This window comes from Eumetopias jubatus, unplaced genomic scaffold (assembly GCF_037043125.1).
Source record: "Eumetopias jubatus isolate StellerSeaLion01/CBP00866 unplaced genomic scaffold, mEumJub1_p1.0 scaffold_12, whole genome shotgun sequence".
In the NCBI taxonomy this organism is placed as follows: Eukaryota; Metazoa; Chordata; class Mammalia; order Carnivora; family Otariidae; genus Eumetopias; species Eumetopias jubatus.
The window spans coordinates 91,377,956-91,393,060 of NW_028274818.1; the positions used below are offsets into that span (position 1 = coordinate 91,377,956).

The window sequence follows — 15,105 nt, forward strand, 5'->3', positions numbered from 1 at the left end:
AGATTGAGAGATACTCAAGGTTATCAGGATGTGCGAATCCCAGTGCTTTTTCATTCATTCACTCATTGGTTCATTCATTTATCTGCCTGTATTAGGGATCTCCAGAGAAATAGAACCAACAGGGGATGGGATAGTAGACAGATATATAGATAGTTACATAGATATAGAGATGGGTGGGGGGGGAGATCTTTTATAGGAATTGGCTTATGGGATTATGAAGGCCAAAAATCCTATAACCTGCTCTCCACAAGCTAGAGAACCAGAAAAGTGAGTGTTGTTATTCACTCCAAGTCCAAAGAACTGAGAACAGGGGAACTGGTGTTATAAGTCCCAGTCTAAGTGTGAAGGCTGGAGAACCAGGTGAATTGAGGTCTAAGAGCAAAAGACAGACAAAATAAGCAAATTTGCCCTTCCTTTGCCTTTTTTGTTCTATTCAGACTCTCAATGGATTGGATGATGCTCACCTGCATTGGTGAGGGCAGATCTTCTTTTCTCGGTCAATGCTAATGTTGCCCAGAAACACCCTCCCAGACACACCCAGAAATAACACTTTACCCTCTACCTGGGCATTCCTTAGCTCAGTCAAGGTGATGCATAAAATTAACTAAGCATCACATCTGTCCGATGGTCTGTTCATTTGTTTATTCATGGAACAACATCAGTCTGGTTCCATTCCTGCCCTGTCCTCTGGGGTTGCAGAGATGGGACAGATGTGCTGTTGTCTATCAAGGAATTTGGTTTACTGATATGTTTCTAAATCCTGGATGCTCATTAGAATCCCCTGGAGAGCTTTTAGAATATACCAATGGTCAGACACCATCACAGAACAATTGAGTCAGAATCCCCAGTTGTGGGGCCTAAGGAATTACGGTGTTCCTCTGGAGTCACCAGTGTGGTGACTTCATGGCACCAGTCCATTTGCCATAGAACTGGCAGAGAAATTTTTGGAGATACTGTGAGCAATCCCCACAGCCACAAACCAACCAGAGAGTTCTACTCATTTCTTCTCCAGAGAATGGAGTTTCTGGGGAGGTGGTTGACTTTGAGGAGGGAACAGACTGAGCCCTGCACTGGACTCTAGTCCTTGGTCTTCATCCTTTTTTTCCCTGGCCCCCAGCATGAACTCTAGAACTGTCCATCAGTTCAAACTCCAGACTGAGCTCTTCCTCTGCTCTACCTTTCCAGAGGCTGGAAATGGGTGACTCCATATTACACATGTATTTCATGGTTGAGGTCTCGCCATGTCTAACTGGTTCTGCTTTAGAGGCTAGAGTTGGCATCAGCATCTTCAGCGGGGGAGGCTAAGCCGTCCTACTTTGTCACCAGCTGGTGGCCAGGAGATGGAGACCTACCTAGCATCAATTTAAACTTTCTTTCACCTCCCTTGTCCTGCTCTGGCCTCTTGGGGTGCATGAAATGAGTGTATATGTGAGTGTGCATATTCAATAACGTCATTCATTTATTCGTTTCTTATTAACCACCTATTACGTACCATGCTTTATGAGAGATAGATATACAACCTAATAAATAAGACAGTTCTGCCATCATGAGGCTTAATTCCAGGTGGGGAGGCATCAGCCACCACGTGAACCAATAAGCAAATTAGGTAATTGTAGGTCTTTTTTTTTTTTTTTTTTTTTGACAGAGAGCGAGCACAAGTAGGCAGAGAGGCAGGCAGAGGGAGAGGGAGAAGCAGGCTTCCTGCCGAGCAGGGAGCCCGATGCAGGGCTCGATCCCAGGACCCTGGGATCATGACCTGAGCCGAAGGCAGCTGTTTAACCAACTGAGCCACCCAGGCGCCCCAGATAATTGTAGGTCTTGACCAGTGTCAGAAAGTGCAATGAAGAAAAAGCAGGACAGTGAGATAGAAAGTGACTTGGAACAGGCATTATTTTTGGTAGAATGATCAGGGGAAGCCTTTCTGACATAACTTTTAAGTGGTATATAGATGTCCCCAATTGTCATCACTGATGGACCAGACCAGCACTATCCAATAGAATGTTATGTGATCATGGAATATACTCTACCTGCATCTTCAACACAGTAGCCACAGGCCTTTCGTAGTTATTGAACACCAAGGACTTGAATCTTTAACTTCTTCTTTTTTTGTAAGCCCAACACAGGGCCGAAACTTACAACCCTGAGATCAAGACCTAAGCCGAAATCAAGAGTCGGACACTTAACCGACTGAGCCACCCAGGTGCCCCAAACTTTATTTAATTTTAATTAATTTACATTGAAATAGCTACATGGGGCTAGTGACTTCTGCATTGGACAGCACGAGCCAGACACGTAATATGAGACCTGAATAGTGAGCGGAAGCCTGCTCTGCAGGGACTTGGGGAAATAGCCGGAGAGGATAAGGGCAGAGCCAATGCAGAAAGGAAGGAATCTGGAGTGCTGGCGGCAGAGAGAGGGCCAGCAGTGCTGGGACCTTGAGCAAATGTGATTGAGCTCAGGGACATATCATACAGAGACCATGAAGAGGGTGGTAGATTTTTTTTTTTAATATAATGAGAGATGATCGAAATGATCTCAGCAGAGGAACGATATAACAATAATGATAATGATAAAAATTAGAGCTAAAGTTTACATAGATTTATGAAGTGGGCTTTATGTCTCATTCCATCTTCAATCCTCAGTAGCATCAGGGGAGGGAGCCTGGGGCGGGGCTGACCAGGCTGATGGGCAGGTGGCAGATACTGCCATGTGACGTGCTGGGAAAGTCATCCGGTGAATTTCGGTGCCTCCCTTTGAGCACGTTTTCCTTCCTCCCTTCCTGTATTTTTCCTTTCCTTATTTCCACCTATGCTCTCTTCTCCTTCTTCCCTTCTTTCTCCCATCCTCCAGCAAATATTTATCGAGATCAGTTTGATTCTAGGCATTGTGTGAGATGCAGGGACACAACCACACACGAAAGTGTCAAATTGCCCTTCTTCTTTGGAGCTTGCTTGCTTTTGGAGGACAGACAGACTCTACAAGGAAAAATAAACACATAAACAAGATAATTTCAGATAAAAAATAAGCCGGATGAAGTGAACAAAAGAAGCTGGTGTGAAGGAGAGTAGTTAGATGGTGCCTGGGGAAAGGGATTGTGCTCTGAGTGGGTGATGTCTGAGCCCAAACCTGAATAATGAGGAGAATGAGGAGTCAATTATAGGAGCAGCAGAGGGGGTGTGTGTGTGTGTGTGTGTGTGTGTGTGTGTGTGTGTGTGTGTGTGTGTGTGTGTGTGTGTGTGTGTGTGTGTGTGTGTGTGTGTGTGTGTGTGTGTGTGTGTGTGTGTGTGTGTGTGACAAAGAGAGACAGAAAGAGACCCTGCAGGGGATTGGTGTGCAGGAATGTCTGATAATATAAGAATCTTCCATCCTCATAGTATAGCCTGTGCATGTTTGTGTATATCTTTTTTTAAAAGATTTTATTTATTTGAGAGAGAGAGAGAACATGAGCAGGGGGGAGGAGCAGAGGCAGAGGAAGAAGCAGGCTCCCCGCTGAGTAAGGACCCCGATGTGGGGCTGGATCCCAGGAGCTCCCCCCGTATCATGACCTGAGCCGAAGGCAGATGCTTAACCAACGGAGCCACCCAGGCGCCCTGTTTGTGTATATCTCTCTAGGTGTGTGCTGAACTTCTTTCCTATCTATCTGTCATTTCTCCATCTGCTATATGATCAGATTGATTGGTTCGAAAATCTGTTTAGTATTTCGTGCGCCCCAAGCTGTGAAAGTCGGATCTAAATACAGGCACAGTGGGAAGCACTAATTAATTTATGATTGTACTTAACATCTTTGAAGCTGGAGATCTTGATTTGGGGCTGCAAGTTTAGGAAGGAAATATCTCAAGGACAACATGGAAGGCTCTGACAGGGGCGCTTTGTAGAAGAGGCTGTCTGTCCTACCATCCTGGCCCCATGCAGGGAAAAAGGGGGCTTCTGGGCTGCATTCTTGCAGCTAAGAGTACCAGTTGCCTTCAGCACTACCTCAGTCACAGGCAAGTGCTTTGAGTGTGATCTGTCTAGCTGACCAGGTTCCTTGGATCACTAGGAGGGAGCACGTAAACATTATTTGTGAAAGCCAAGTTCATTTTAAGGATGCACACTGAGTAAACATTAGATGATCTCACCATCTGCACAGGTCCTAGGTGGCATTCTCTGAGAATGCGTAATACATAGACTTCATGCAGAATTAGCAACAATCATCAACACTTGTGCTGGTCTCAGGGTGGTAGGATCGAGCCCTATGTCAGGCTCAGCGGGGAATCTGCTTGGGATTCTCTCCCTCTGCCCCTCTCCCCACTCATGCTTGCTCTCTCTCTCTCCCTCAAATAAATTAATTAAATCTTTAAAAAAGAATAAAATAAATAAAAGAGCCCTAATCCCTTTCATGAGAGCTTCAGCCTCATTACTAATCACCTCCCAAAGGCCACACCCCAATACCATCACATTGGGTGTTAGGGATGAGTGTATGAATTTGGGGGTTGGAGGTGGGGAACACAAATATTCAGTTTACAGCGGCCTCATAAGCACCAGCCCTTTTAATCCTCGCAAAACATTCTATGCGATTGGTCTTGGTTGTGATCTCCACTGTATATAGTGTATATAGTATATACACTCCACTCCAACGTTCTTTAGAGTAAGGACGGCAGAAGCAGGCTCTTGGGGGCCAGAGGACAGGTGCGTCCGCTGCCAACAGCTTGGGGGACATTCCGTTTTGGGCAGAACACCAGGCTCCAGAGGCACAGCCACAAATGGCCAATCAAGTGATGCTCTAGGCAAGCAGGGGTTGATGGGACCTCCACCAAGGGCTCAGGTGAGAGTCTTGAGAAGCATGTGGAAAAAAGCAAGGGGTGGTCCTAGAAAAGGAAAGACTGGAATGAGAACCTGGCATATAGGTCGTCACCTTCATGAAAAGCAGTGTCTTTGTCACTCCGGGTTGCGGTGGCCCACATGGTCAGAGGCCACAGGGCTTCGATGTGCATAGGGGAGGCATGGCAAGTGGGACTTGGATCTGCATCAAGATGCCGGTGAGAAGGAAGGAGGCTGGCCGCGTCCCAGAGGCAGGGCTGAGCTGACACACAGCTGGGAGTGCAGGGGGGAGGCGGAGAGACTTGGAAAGCAGCCTTCCTGAGAGGAACCCTCTCCTGTCACCGTCTGTTAAATCGTGAGCACGATGACCCAGTGCAAACATGCTGACACCTCCATAATCATCATTTAATTGTGGCACCTGCCCTTTGAAACACTGAGCCCGAGGAAAGAAAATACAATAAAACAGCTAACGGAGGTTGGTGTATGAGGACCTGCAGTGGGGCACTCTTTGAACGTGTATGAATAAAGTATCAGAGAGGGGCGCTCTGGGTGGAAACCCCAGGCAGGGACAGGTGAACTGTGTTCCAGAATCTCACGGATTCAAAGTCAGGGAGCATCTTGTCTTAGAACCTCCAGGGCAAGATGGTCCAATAACAAAAGAGAAAAGAGCTGGAGGGACAGCTGCAGATAAAGCTGAGGTTATAGGCAGACAATGCTTTAGATTTTAGAACCTTGCTTCCAACCTATGGGCTTGAGAATTATTACAAAGGACTTCCCTGTCCCTATAGATGCCACACATGGAGTAGAATCTAAATCAATAAAAATCTCATACACACACACACACACACACACACACACACACACACACACACACACACCTGGGGCAATCTGATTTCATTTTAAAGGATTGTTGAATTCATAGTTGCTTTCTCTCCATATGTGTTTTCCAGATCAAACCATTTGAACAAGTTTGCTTCCATCCCATGCTGGTCTCATCGATGCCAAAGATGGATGGTGGCACTGGGAAAGTCAGGGACAAGAGGGAGAAATGGAAGTGATGCCTACAACTCGCGTAAAATGAGGCATGGTCCCCCAAAGTGGCCAGGTTCTGCCCAGAACTGCGCCTTCCCAAATGCTTGAGCACCTCAGGGTGCCAAAGAGAAAAAGAGTTCTAGTAATTTACTAGAATATATGCCCAACCAACCTGTTGGGTGCTCTAAGAGTGGGTTGTATCAACACCTACTTGAGAGGGGGGTTTCTGTGGCTCAGTCATCATTTACATAGGGGTGCATCTATTAGGCAAACTACGGTAGTCGTACAGATTCAGAATTGGGCAGGGCCATTGTCCCACCCTCGCTCAACAAATAAATTTGTTCGCACCTACTATGTGCTACATTACACTGGCAGCCAGAACGGCTAGGTACCCGTGCTCTCTACCAGGATGCCTGATACATTTTCTTGTGAATGAATAGGAGATGTTATGCCCATTCAACCAAGATGGAACAGGGATTCAAAGATATGCAGTGGGTTTGCTCAGATGGTTTAGAGATGGAACCCTGAAGTTAAACGCTCAGCCACACACCTTTGTCAGGAGAGCATGCACTTAGCAAAGCTTCTGGAGGAGGCAATGGGGGAGGGCTGGGATTCAGTTGACCCTTGGCCAATGATTCCCAACCCGAAACTCATGCATGTCTGTGCATTCTCAGAAACAAGGACCGACCTCTTAAACTATTCTTACTATTTCACAAAAACACACGCTTCTTCAGGGCAAGATCTTGCTCTTGGTTTTATCTCCCGATTCTAGCACAGTGCCTGGCAACACATGAATGGGTACTTTTCTTTTGCTTTTTGGCTAAAATTTGTTTCAGCATAGTGATCTTGGCTTTCTCTGGTGCAGAAACACTAATTGTATATAGCTCTGATATAGACAATAATAAATGTGTAATTATTTGGATAAGTGGTTCCAAAACTCAGATCCAGTGAAGGGAAACATCTATAGGATAGGAGATCACTATGGAAATCCGAGGGAAGGCATTCAACCCTCCGTGATAGACTGGCATTTCTCCACCCTCCAGAGGCAGTTGGGCACACCTAGAACACCTAGTTATCTTCTGAGCTCCAGAGAAAGTTCTGTGAGTCCTCAATCTGCCTGGCGCCAGTTTCTCTTTGGGGCCTGATCCAAGAACATGTATATGGAGATCTTAATATTCCGACCAGCTCCCGACTATTCAGGGAGTGAAAATACCACTGGGTTGATTAAAAACAAACAAACAAACAAAACCCCAAAAAACTGTGGAGTCCTCATTGTACTCATTTGGGAGATCGAGAACCACCTCTGAATAGCTGTGTGTCAGCCTACTGTTGAACTGGAACTGGCCCGAAAGGGGTCTTCCTTTTTTCTGTTTTGATTTGTCTTGTATTGTGTCTCTGGCCCCAAAAAGACTTAGTGTATATGGTATCATTAACTTCTAATCTTTTGAGATAAGTGCCACCCCATGTGGTTCATGACACTTGGCAGTCCCCAGAAGGGAATAAGGAGCATCTTTTCCCAAGTAATTCTTCTCTCAGAGTGGAATATGTTCTCCTATTCCCTCACTTGCCCTTTCTGGTTGCTGGCATATACGGATATCCCAGACCCTTGCCTTATTCACTTGTGATGACATCTTCAGAAACGTATCCCCTTAGGGCCCTGGGCTGCCTTACAAAAGGTGTCAGAGGTGGCTCTGAATAATGATCAGTAGAGGACTTCTGTTCAGGCTCATCATGTGAGTTTCAAGTCAAGTTTAATTTGTATTAGAATAAAAACCTTTCTTGAAACCCCAGGGCCAAGGGATGTATGGTGGTGGTGGTTGGGGTGGGGAGTGAAGGTAGCGATGAAATTCCCTGCCTTTTTTTCCAGATGAGTCTCCCAGGGCAAAAACCAAACCCAGGATAATTTCTCCATATGTCACTATAATCCATAAATTATTAATATATCATCCAGCTCCATCTGCTCTGAGTCCCATAACCCCACTCCCAAGGCCTTCAAGCTTAGCAAATGGCCCCAGTCTTCTGACGTCGGGAATATCAAAGCCATTAGGAGGAAGTTCCTCAGTATTTCTCTCCCTGATCCTACCCATGTCCCACCACATCTTAAGACTTTATTAACTCTAATGCTAGGTTTCTCTCTGGGTAAGAATGCCTACTGGACCCTCATTTCTCCACTGGAGGTTGATAGCCTATCCCTTCCTCCAGGCTTTAGCTCCACTCTGGACCTTCCTCTCTTTGTCCTATTGAAGAGTGGTGAGGACCACAGGCTCTGCTGGGTTTCAAATCCCAACCTGCCACAGAGGAGCTGTGTGATCTCAGTCAAGGCACAAAACTTCTCTGAGCCTCAGTTGGTTCATTGAGAACATGGGGAATAAGGAGTATCTACCCTCTCTGCCTACTTCAGTAGGGCTCACACTCCTACCGCCTCCCTGACAAAGACCATCCTAAACCTTCTAACCCTAAAATAGCTGTGCCTGCCTGGCCCAAACTTTAAAACAACAAAAATGCCTAAGACCTGGGTTTGCTTTTTTTCCCCCACAGTGTGGCCATGTGTCATTTAAAACTGGAATGCTTTCCTCATTTTTTTTCTGGTTACTTATATCTTCAAAGCCCAGTTCCTTCTTCTCTTTCTCCTCCTTCCTCACTCCTGCCTTTCTTCTTGTCTTTATTTCTGCCCTCTCTTCTAATCTTTTTCATTCTTTGCTACTTCTCTTCCTCTTCTCTTCCTCTCCTCTGCCCGCACCTTCTGGTCTCCTCCTTCTCCTTGTGTGGTCGTGCAGGAATGCAGCTGAGACTCGGTGGGGATCATTTGGTTTGAAAGGAGACATCTGCCCACAACAGAGATGTGCCACCTGAACCACAGACCAGACATGGGCTATTCAGACCTTTCCTTCAAAGAACTTACAGTCCATGGAGGGCAGGTACCAGGCATGCGTGATCATCAGTATATACCCAACACCTGCTGCATAAGACGCACCAATAAATACTTGATGGGATTAATGAGAGGATTGATATTAACATAGCCCTTTCATTGTGCAGCTCCAGAGAGAAAATCCCTGTCCTCAATTCATTCAGCAAGTTAGTTGTTAAGTCTGAGCTCTAACTCAAGATCCCTCTAACTCAAGATTTCTTGGCTTCAATTTGGCTGGTAGTCATATGGCCCCAGGGCATGCTGCTTTTCTTGGGTCTTATATAAGACATGTAGTTTCCAAATGGTTTGAATATCAGCCTTCAGAGATTTCCAGGATTCCTGAATCTGGGCTTAAAAAGCACGATGGACTTTCCAAGAGAACTGGGCAGGGCATAGTCCTGCCTATGTGTCCTTGGACAGGGTTCAAGGTCACCCCAGCTCTCCAGATCCACGTGTATATAACAGACTCAGTGAATCCTATGGTATTTGTGAGCTTTAGCCAGGAGAACTGTGTGGAACTGCCTTGTTCCGGGCTTGGCAAACAGCAAGAGCTCGATTGACTTTCTAAGTGAGTTCTTTCCTCAATGTGGAGGAAGTGGTCCTACCTCATGCCCTTGCTCTAACCACCATTCTCTTGGGTTACAGTTCATCAGGAGGGCTCAGAACATATTGCTAATTTATGCACCATTTGTTCCACGGGAAAATGCATTTGGGAAAATGTGAGCTGCCCACGTTATCTCCAATTCAGGCAAGCCAAAGGCAAGCTCTGCCACTGACCCTTCCAGAGAGAATGGGCACTTTATATCTGACATGGGTGATTGCTTTCTCCCTCGGTGTTCATGATGGTATCCATTTGCTTCAATTGAGGAGGCCCCAGAGAGAGATATCACAAATTGAACGATGTAGCTTGATCTGGCAAGAATTTCTGGGGATTCTGGCCTGGATTTCTGTAACTCCCAGTGGTAAGTCAATGACAGCCCACCTTTACAACATAACATAATGAGGCTCGTTTTAACATTCAGCTTTGCCACCCACTAGCCGAGTGACTTTGGGCAAGTCCTGTGACCTTGCCCAACCTCTCTAGTTCTGTTAATCATTGTCAGGCAGCCATAAAGGGCTCAGGCTAGCTATGGTGCAAGACAGACCTGGGATTGAATTTCAACTCCACTTCTGTGACTTTGGGCAAACAAATCCATTTCACTGGGCCTCAGTTTCCGGACCTCTATAATGGGGATAACAGTAGTGTCCAAGATAGTTGTTTAAACATTCACAGCTAACATATTGAGAACCTTATCTATATAAGGGACTCTTTTCAATATTAACTTACTTCATCTTCCTAAAATCCCTCCGAGATGGATCTTATTAGTACGATGCCCCTTTTCCAGATAATGAGACGGAGCAACAGATTACCTGGGTTAAGTCATTCGCCCAGGGTCACACAGCTAATAAGTAAGTGGATCCAAACTTGGAAAGTCCGGAGTCTGTGCGCTTAACCGACTAGGCTGGAGAGTCCAGTGTCTTGAAAGTGCTTAGAGAAGTGGATCTGGCATCAGAATTTGGATTCAGACCACAGCCTAGAGTGAGCACTCTGTGACCGGAGGGTGGTAACTTTTGTTGGCAGCATCTCCAGAGAGGCCCCCAGAGCGACGACCCGCACTCACACAGGGCTTGTGCTCTGCAAAGCACCCCCACCCCCCGGAGCCGGAGTGGGGGCTGGTGAGTGCGTTGGATGGTGGCTCGCAAACATTTGGGGCTACGAGAGCAGATGTGTGATCTTGTAGCACGCTTCTCGCTTCAGGCCTGTGTGTTGACTTTGATGTCACAGCTGCTCTGAGCACCCCAGATACTGTTAACGAGCTGTTCCAAACCCAGATGTGGTGTTTTCTCCCCATATGGTCCATACTGAAGTGCATGGTCTTTCAGACAGTGATGGCACAGAACTCACTCACACCAAACCCCCATGCGTGGAAACCCTACTTAGAGGGGCCATGCCCTGCAAGCTGTGCCCCAGTTCTCCTCGCGTCCAGGGATCAGGCTTTCATCTGTATGCCATTCCTGGGTTCATCCAACAACCCCAGAGAGTGAGGGGGTGACCACCATATGTGGCGGGCACTAGGTTAGACCCAAGAGATACAAAGGTGAATAGAACATTGCCCATAGCTTCGAGGGACTGAGACTAGCCATGAAGGGCTGGGGAACAAGTCCTATTATGACAGTATCCTAAGCTCTATGATTCAGGTAGTTAGCAAGGACTGCAGGAGTGAAAAGGAATTCGTGAATGAATGAATATAACTGGTGCAGAATCTGTTCCGGGAAGGGGGAATGGCTACTTCATAGAGGCTGAGCAGCTCCTGTGGATCTTCTTACTGACAACAAATCCTGAGTAGCTTGTACCACACGACTCTCTCTTGGCTCAATGAGATGGTCTCACCGCGTATGCCCCAATGCCAGACCTCTCCCTCAGTGACATGTTTTATTTAATTCATCTGTAACACAATCAAAGACATTTAGACTCCTCTGCTCCCCTCTGCCTTCCCCGGCATCCCTCCTCTCGTTCCCTTTTGCACTGAGCACGGAGCTGGGCATACAGTGGCTTGGAGGTGGGGTGTCCTTTCATCCCAGATGCTTCAGATAAAGACTTGAGATCCCTACATGTCTTGACAGACCGTAGCAATTAGCCAAAGTGAAGGAGATGAATTTGAAAGGGGCCCATCGTAAAAACAAATGCACACAGAGGTCTGAGAAGTGAATGGCAGAGAACAAATGAGAAGAAAAGAGGGGAGGGGGGAAGGGGGAATGGTTGGCCCCGTGATGGGTATTAAGGAGGGCACGTACTGCGTGGAGCACTGGGTGTTATACGAAAACAATGGATCGTGGATCACCACATCAAAAACTAATGATGTATTGTATGGTGACTAACATAACATAATAAAATTTAAAAAAAAAGAAAAATCTAGCAGCTGCTCTTGCACTAAAGAAAAAAAAAAGGCCACGAAATAAACAAGCAACAGTATATGTGAGGGATTAAAAATCTGGGTAGGGCCATGTAAAAATATCTGTCTTCAGGCATTTTTTTACATCAGTCTTTATTTAATATTTTCATAATGCAACATGAGTTTCATACTAAAAGAATATATCCCTCCAATTGAAATCAAAATAGGACATCGGCATGTTCCTTGAACTCAGGCTGAATTCATCTGTCACCAGCCTCCAGGTCAGTGTGGTTGGTGATATGGGCTTGAGTGAGAATAGCCTTTACCCCTAGACCTGTTCCTTCGTTCACTTGTTCAGCTTTGCCATGTTTGGGTCAAGTAGAAGTATTTTTTCCTTGCTTTTCTCTAAGAATTGCTGTGCCAACCGTCTTATAGACCTAGTGTAGGTTTTAAAGACTCTGGTATTCACCGGGTACTATTCTAAGTATCTAACTGCATTATCACATTTGATTTTCGTTATAATCCCAGGAGGTAGGCACTCTGCTTAGCCCTATTTTTTTTGAGATGAGAAATTTGGGGTTCAGTGTGGATTAAGGATGCTTCCTAGAGGTCCTCTGAACTTCAGAGTAAATTCAGGTTTTATCAACTTCCCAGGGGCGAGGGTAGTCAGAAATTCTTCAGTCCTGCACATCTGACTCCCAAAGGTTCTGCGTTCCTGAGCCCTGCACCTCCGAATGACACAGTTAAATCTGGTGAGAGCCCAACAGGCACATAAAGATGTCCAAACCACTTTGGAGAATACGTTAGTCCAAGACGAGCACGGGCTATGGCTTTAATCTGAAGACTTCTGGCTGTCCAGCCATTACGTGCTAACAACATCTAATTCTATGTGAAGCTCTCTACCGGGCAAATTCCTCTTGCCTAATAAAAGTGCTTGCCAAGAAAGCTCAAAACCCAGTAGCAATTAATTATTGACAGAGCATGTGAATTAGAGATAAAAGAAAAGTTGTTCTTTCTCCACACATGCGAGAGTAAATAAATTTAATTATAGTAGGGGAAGCTAAGGGATCTTCGTCTGTATTAAGTTTTATTAGCTGAGACATTTAAAAGCATGTCATCATAAAAAAAGAGGTCTTGTGTAATCCTAAATGTACCACTTTGGTGCAGGGCTCAGAAATGAATAGATTTAATGGAACACATGGTGGTCATCGATGGCCTGCTGTACCGACAGGTCTAACAGGTTTATTGTCTGTTAACTTTGGTCTACATATGCCTACAGCAAAATAACTGCGTAATAGGATCCCGAGCCTCTTTTATCATTGATAGGCCTGCCACATTGGGATTGGGGGACAAATAGCATCAAAACTCCTTTAATGTCTTGAAGCTCCCAAATGGGACGTGGCCATTCTGAAGGTGAACACGGATGGAGGGGTGGGCATGGAGATGCATCGTAGGGAAGGAAACCGAGAGACATGGTGTGGGATCTACCACTGGCTCACTGGGCAAGCTGGGGAGCAAAGTAAAGAAGAATTCCATTTCTAGAACCAGACCCATGCTGGATGCCTTCACGCTGTATGTCATTTTTTTCTGAACTTGAACTTGAGGTGAGCTTTAGGGTTTTACAGAGGAGAATAAGGGGACGTGATTAAACTTGTTCAGGTCACAAAGCCTATCTGGTTCCCTGTCTCTAGGCTTCATTTCTGCATTTGCACAGTGGTGCCTTTGGACCAGGTCAAGGCTCAGCATACATTTTCCTAAAGGGCCAGTGAGTAAATATGCTTGGCTCTGAGTGTCTTAAATTCCCTGTTGCAACTACTCAGCTCTGCTGTTGTACCACAAAAGCAACCAGGGACAGTACATCAAGGAAGGAGTGTGGCTGTGTTCCAGGGAAAGTTTATTTATGGGCATTGAAATTTGAATTTCATATAATTTTCATGCATCACAAAATATTATTATTATGTTGGGTTTTTTTCCTAACTGTTTAGAGATTAAAAATCAGTCTTAGCTGAGAGCCATACAAAAACAAAAAAAAAAGAGAGGCAGGGAGTAGTTGGCCAACCCCTGGTCTAGATAATCTTTGAGTTCTTGAGGCGCTCAAACATTTTCCAAAAGCTGCTACGACAATAGTAACTTCCTTGATTTATTAAGCTCTTGCACGTGCCAGATTCTGTGCTAAATGCTTTACAAGTGTTATCTCCCTTAATCCTTCTACTACAGTGCGAAGTAAGTGCTATCATTACCTCTGTTTCAGAGATTACACAAAACTAATACATAGAGAAATTAAGAGCATATCTCCATTGAACGTAACTGGTAAGAGATAGGGCTGCAATTGAAACCCAGGTGTATGAGGTTCCCAAGAATGAAGGCGGAAGCCTTATGCTGCCTGTCCTGATAATACCATAATCAGAGCCATAGTGGGACATAGAGTTAAAAAGAATCCCTAGGATTTATCAACAAATTTTATTTTGTAGCTCCCCACGAGGCTCTTTATGTCACACGTTTTGTGTGAACAGTTAAAACGGTTCTCGATGGGAATGACCACTCTCTTTCCTTTCCCTTCCTCTTCCAGAAATGTGATGCCCAAGACTCTGGATGGGCAGGTAACCATGGAGAAGACACCGAGTTACTTCGTGACAAACGAGGCTCCCAAGCGCATCCATGCCATGGCCAAGGACATCAAACTGATTGTGGTGGTGAGGAACCCTGTGACCAGGGCCATCTCTGACTATACTCAGACGCTGTCAAAGAAACCCGAGATCCCCACCTTCGAGGTGCTGGCCTTCAAAAACCGGACCCTAGGGCTGATCGACGCCTCCTGGAGTGCCATTCGAATAGGGATCTATGCTCTGCACCTGGAAAACTGGCTCCAGTATTTCCCCCTCTCCCAAATCCTCTTTGTCAGTGGTGAGCGACTCATAGTGGACCCTGCCGGGGAAATGGCCAAAGTACAGGATTTTCTAGGCCTCAAGCGTGTCGTGACTGAAAAACATTTCTATTTCAACAAAACCAAGGGGTTCCCTTGTCTAAAGAAGCCAGAAGACAGCAGTGCCCCAAGATGCTTAGGCAAGAGCAAAGGTCGGACTCATCCCCGCATTGACCCCGATGTGATCCACAGACTGCAGAAATTCTACAAGCCCTTCAACATGATGTTTTACCAAATGACTGGTCAAGATTTCCAGTGGGAACGGGAAGAGGGTGACAAATGAGGTTAGAGAAGCAGAGGGAAGGCTAGTGAATAGCTAAGGAGGCTCCTTACCTGAGTCCTGAAATCCCCCTCACCGGGGTCTATGGCCTCAGCCTCACTGGAGTGCCAAGTAGACCCCCTCCTTTGTCCAGCTGGGACTGCTTCCAGTGCTGTAGGCTTAGGCAAAGGGATGGATCCCATGGCATCCTCATGGAGGCATTGGGTTTGCCAGGGCAGCGGCATCTGGT

General features: G+C 45.9%; 1 protein-coding gene across 1 annotated transcript in view; it reads left to right on the plus strand.

Annotated features, from left to right (window-relative positions):
* The window catches only part of HS3ST4 (heparan sulfate-glucosamine 3-sulfotransferase 4), a 412,869-nt gene extending 397,990 nt beyond the window's left edge, over nucleotides 1–14,879 (plus strand). The window contains exon 2 of the mRNA XM_028110318.2: nucleotides 14,243–14,879. Within this exon, the coding sequence (XP_027966119.1) occupies nucleotides 14,243–14,879 (637 nt within the window). The remainder of the gene's footprint in view (nucleotides 1–14,242) is intronic.
* The last annotated feature ends 226 nt before the right edge of the window (nucleotides 14,880–15,105 follow it).